Genomic DNA, 5122 nt, shown 5'->3' on the forward strand with positions numbered 1-5122 from the left:
TACTGGAAGAGCCTCCTCGGCACGGCCGGCACGTGGTTCCTCTTTGACATTGTGTTTTACGCGCAAAACCTCTTCTCTGCCTCAATTCTCTCGGTCGTCGGTGCCAAGAGCACGCTCCGCACCACTGCGCTCCAGAACGTCTTGATCTCGCTCGTGGCGCTGCCGGGGTACTACGTCGCGTGCTACTTCATCAACAAGATGGGCCGCAAGCGCATCATGCTCCAGGGCTGCACGGTCATGACGGTCGTCTTCCTCATCCTCGGCATCTGGTGGGACGAGATCCGCAAGTCGAGCGCCGGCTTCATCGTGCTCTTTGGCTTGACGCTCTTCTTTGCCAACTTTGGCCCCAACATGTCGACGTTCGTCATGCCCACCGAGATGTACCCGACCGCGATCCGCAGCTCGTGCCACGGCTTCTCGGCCGCCATGGGCAAGGCCGGCGCGTCGATTGGGTCGTACGGCTTCTCGCTCTGGGTCGACAACCCGAGCTTTGGCTACGTCGGCACGTGGTTTACGTTTGCGGGCATCTCGGTGCTCACGATTTTGCTGACGGTCTTTTGCATGTTTGACAACAATGACGAGGCGAGCGTCATGGACAACGACTTCAAGGCCAAGCTCGCCATGGAAGACGACGACGTGCGCAAGTCGTTTGTGAGCCAGATGGAAGAGCCGCTCGACCACTACGTCGAGAACAAGGCGTAGAGTGCAATAGATATATAAGTATTTGTCGAAGTGAACAGAGATGGTGTGTTCCTCTTTGCGTATTGTTGTTTGCCGGTTGGCTATCGTCAATGCTAGTGTACCTCTGTAGTCCATTAATTGTCAGTATCCCAGCTAGTGAGCAAACGAGGTCGCGGCGCTCCCAATGGGACTTCGTGATGCGGCTGCTGGAAGGTCGCTGGACAGGCCGCCGTGTAGAGTGATGGGCATGAATGTATGTCGTGGAGCTCGTATCTTTGGTGAGTGGACGAGGCGGCGCGATGTTCGAATGGCTCTTTGGTTCGGCCGACCCGACTGCCGTAAATCGCTGTGTACGATGCAGTGTGCTAAAGTGTCGTGTGCTCTAGTTGCTCGTGAGCGCAGCGCGCGCTGGCGATACGACAGAGGCGAGCGCGCTTCTGCGTGCTGGTGCAAACATCCACGGCGCCAACAAGGTCGGCGACAGGCCGTGACCAACGACGGCTGATATCTATGTAGTTTGGCAATACGGCATTGCACGAGGCAGCGTACTGGGGCCATGTGGAAATGGTGGCGCTGCTCCTTGCGTCTGGCGCCAATGTCGACTGTGCCAACGAGGTACGTAACCAGCGCTTTTCTGCATCATACCTAAGCGTATGTCAGTAGATTGGCTGGACTCCATTGCACGAAGCCGGGCGCATGGGCCATACAGCGGTCGCGGTCAGTCTCCTCGCTGCGTCTGCGAGCATGGACCACACAGACAAGGTGCGCGCGTATTCTCATCGCAGCAGTACCAATAAGAACACAGGACGGCTGGACGCCGTTGCATCAAGCTGCTTGGTACGGACACGCGGGCACTGCGTCAGTGCTTGTCGCTCAGCCAGGAGATGTCTTGTGCTTGTGTGATCACGTAATCGGTTGCTAAATCCTTGGGATGCGGTCATCCTTGCATGTCGTAGAAGGGCCGAAGCGTCCTCGACCTCGCTCGCCTTCGGCACCACACAACTGTGGTCGACGTCATCCAGAGGGCTCTCGCAAAAGAGGTACGTTGGTTGTCCAGCGAGAGGCTTCACGTCGCCGTAGCTTGGGCACGCCATCGAGAACGGCAACGCTATGCGTGTGCGACAGCTCCTCACTGCGGGCGCGTCGACCGCAAAGGCCACCGAGGCACGCGTCGTCCTGTTAGCAGCATCCATAAAGATGACATAGGCGGGCACTTCACCGCTCGTGCTGGCGCTTCGCCACTGGTCCTGCCTCGTACAGCTCCTCAAACACCCCAACGTCGAAGTCGACTTCGCTACAGAGGTAGTGCTTTTTTGTCAAGCTGGAAATCTCAGAAGCGTTGTGGAAGGGAGACGCGATGACGCCGTTGCTGCATGCCACCTCCATGGGGTGCAAAGCCAGCGTCGGCCTCTTATTGCTCGCTTCTGCCAACGTGGACGCCATCGACGCCGCGGTATGGATTTCTACAACATACAAGATCTTAGAGCTTGGTGTAGACGGGGCGAACGGCCCTCTGCTTGGCGGCGACCCACGGCCATGTCGAGATTGTCGACTTGCTTCTCGCGGACGGGGCAAATGTTGACCATAAAGATCTCGTAGGTGGATTTACACTCACCTAACCCTGTAAAGATTAAACTATTGTCCAGACGGGACGCACACCGCTCGTGGCGGCCAGCGAGGCGGGCCACTTGCCCGTCGTGCGCCGCCTCCTCGCCGCCAATGAGACTCGGGTACGTGAGGCACGCTCGTCTGTCGCCTCGACACGCGACCGTAGTGTCGGGACGCGGCGCTACACGTGGCGATTGCCCGCGGCCACCGCGACGTCGCTGCCATCCTGTATGCGCCGCTGCCCGTGCGCTCGGTAGACGCATCAACATGTTAGTCTTTTCGGTTTAGTGACAAGCGTAGATCCCAGAGGCACCCTGGATCGACCTTTCGTCGGCGACGCTGCTTGGGGACGGAAGCTACGGTGTCGTGTATAAAGCATTATTTCAAGGCGCCGTCGTGGCCGTCAAGATCCCCAAGGCCCACGGCCTCGCCTCGTTTCATTGCGAAGTCGCTGCGATGACCAAGTACGACACCTCTCTCATAGCAACGTGGCGCTATATTCGAGTAGGTGTCGGTCGCCGTACGTGCTGCCGCTGCTGGCTGTTATCCATCCGACCTCGCCAACACCTCAGATGGTGCTACCCTATATGGACGGTGGCAGCTTGCGCTCGCTGCTCAAGACGTCGGCCTTCCCGATCTCGCTTTGGCGCGTGGCGTGGGTCATTGCCAACGCTCTTTTGGATCTGCACACGATGCAGATTCTACATCGCGACGTCAAGTCCGACAACATCTTATTGAGTGTTGACGGCCGCGTACTTCTCAGTGACCTTGGCGTCGCAAGAGAAGTGCTGGATCTCAGCACCTTGACAAATGGCGTCGGAACGCCGTACTGGATCGCCCCCGAGGTGTTTGAGGGCGGTCACTACGACGCAGCCGCCGACGTCTACTCGTTCGGAGTCGTGCTCACCGAGCTCAGCACACGCAAGATGCCGTACTGGGACGCAGCTCTCAAAGGCTTTGCACTCATCGATGCCGTTCGGGCGGGTGAGGTGCGACCAACACTGGCAACCGACTGCGCCGACTGGTTCCGAGATCTCACCCACCGCTGCTTGCTTCACGATCCCAAGCTGCGCCCATCGGCAAGCGACATCGTAGCATTGCTGGCGCACCACCGAGACTCCTCAGTACTTGCCATCTATAGCACCAGCCTATCTCAACGTTTCGAGCAGGTTTCGACACGAACGGCCTCAGACGCCGGGTAGAACCACGCCATAAGCTGGCTCAGCCAGCGCGAGCTAGGGCCTGACCTGTAAGTACTACCGGCACTTGCACCCAACACTTTACTTGGCCTTGCGCGACGAAAGCAGGCAGGAAGCGTGCCATGATCACCGATGGCCGCAGAGGAAAAGACGAGGACACTGCGTCATCTTTGTGTTGAGGAAAGGGGCTTCCAGAGGAAAGGGTGATTTGTGGCGAAGATTTGATAGCATTTGATTTGAATGTGGACGATCCTAGGCCAGATCCAAGTCATCTCGGTGTTGTATGCAGGGGAATGTTGCCGATGTCGCCTGTCACATCGACTCCCACACTTTAGAGTGGGCCGTCGTCACCGCAGATTCGCTGCGAAGATTCCATTTGCACTTGGTACAAATGATATGGACGTCGAGACAGATGGTCAAGTGGGAATCTCGGGTCGTCGCCATCTGGCGCACCCAAAGGACGACGTCGCCCTGCACATTCGACGCTGGACGGAGTAAAACGCGTTTAACCGTACCCGGCCACAGACCAGGTCCCGCAAGGCCACCGAAAATGCGATCAGTCAACAACCTGCGCTGCAGTGTAGTGCCAAAACGCTGTATTGGAGAGATCTTAAGCCTATTGAACGTTGGTGCCGAGGATCTTGGCGGTGTTATGGCAATGCTGCCATCGAGTTTAACGCCTTTAGGTCTGGGAGGGTTAACGCGTTGAAGACAAGGTGGCCTCGACGGCTGCGACGTTCAGCCCACGACGATGCTGGCTATCGAACGCAGTAGTATCTACAGCGTCGTTATAGACGCGCAGGGTCCGCACCTTTTCCTCAAATTGGGCCTTTTCCTCACGATGGGCCTTTTCCTCAGCAGCTCACTTTGCCTTTTGCCTGCTCCTCACCCGCAATGATCAACAAGTTCTTCCTCCGCGGCCTCGGCTTCTTCAACGACGCGTACGACCTCTCGGTGGTCAACATCGTCAACATCATCCTCAAGCACCAGTACAAGGAAGACTACACGTCCGACATGAAGTCCAACGTCTCGACGGCCGCGCTCATCGGCGCTGTCCTCGGTCAGCTCACGTTTGGCTTTCTCGGTGACATGTACGGCCGCAAGAACTGCATGATTGCGACCTGCGCCATCTTGATTGTCGGTGGCATTCTCACCGCCGCAGCCTACGGCGGTTCGGACCATGCTACACTGTGGTTCTTGGTCATTGCGCGCGGTGTCCTCGGTTTCGGTATCGGTGGCGAGTACCCGCTGGCGGCGTCGTCGTCGTCGGAAGACGCCACGTCGCCCGCCGACCGCAACCGCCGCGTGTCGCTGACGTTCTCGCTGCAAGGTGTCGGCTTCCTCGTCGCCGGTGTGCTTGGTTTGATCATGGTCAACGCTCTCGATGAGACGGACCAGAACCTCGAGATCATGTGGCGCGTGCTCTTTGGGTTCGGTGTGCTGCCTGCGCTCTTCCTTGTCTACTACCGCATCACGGCCGAGGAGACGCACGTGTACAAGACGATGCTCGCGGAAGAAGTGCACATGAAGAAGATCCGGTGGTCGTTCATCATCCGCCACTACTGGAAGAGCCTCCTCGGCACGGCCGGCACGTGGTTCCTCTTTGACATTGTGTTTTACGCGCAAAACCTCTT

The 5122-nt window shown here is 57.9% G+C and overlaps 3 protein-coding genes across 3 annotated transcripts in view; all 3 read left to right on the forward strand.

Annotated features, from left to right (window-relative positions):
• SDRG_15404 (hypothetical protein) overlaps positions 1–767 on the forward strand; it is a 1477-nt gene extending 710 nt beyond the window's left edge. Inside the window, exon 2 of the mRNA XM_008621575.1 lies at positions 12–767. Coding sequence (XP_008619797.1) covers positions 12–702 — 691 coding nt within the window. The 3' untranslated portion in view covers positions 703–767. The remainder of the gene's footprint in view (positions 1–11) is intronic.
• A 212-nt stretch (positions 768–979) lies between these two features.
• On the forward strand, positions 980–3535 carry SDRG_15405 (serine/threonine protein kinase; the record flags this gene model as incomplete). Its single annotated transcript, XM_008621576.1, has 16 exons — positions 980–1019; positions 1068–1154; positions 1198–1296; positions 1345–1443; positions 1487–1588; positions 1638–1721; positions 1762–1851; positions 1888–1983; positions 2030–2134; positions 2178–2276; positions 2328–2411; positions 2456–2542; positions 2590–2753; positions 2798–3413; positions 3459–3487; positions 3529–3535. Coding segments are annotated over 16 exons (1888 nt in total), but the record flags the coding sequence as incomplete, so codon positions are not given.
• Positions 3536–4339: 804 nt separating this feature from the next.
• SDRG_15406 (hypothetical protein) overlaps positions 4340–5122 on the forward strand; it is a 1429-nt gene continuing 646 nt past the window's right edge. The window contains exon 1 of the mRNA XM_008621577.1: positions 4340–5101. Within this exon, the coding sequence (XP_008619799.1) occupies positions 4383–5101 (719 nt within the window). The 5' untranslated portion in view covers positions 4340–4382. The remainder of the gene's footprint in view (positions 5102–5122) is intronic.

This window comes from Saprolegnia diclina, assembly GCF_000281045.1.
Source record: "Saprolegnia diclina VS20 unplaced genomic scaffold supercont1.91, whole genome shotgun sequence".
Classification (NCBI taxonomy): domain Eukaryota; phylum Oomycota; class Saprolegniomycetes; order Saprolegniales; family Saprolegniaceae; genus Saprolegnia; species Saprolegnia diclina.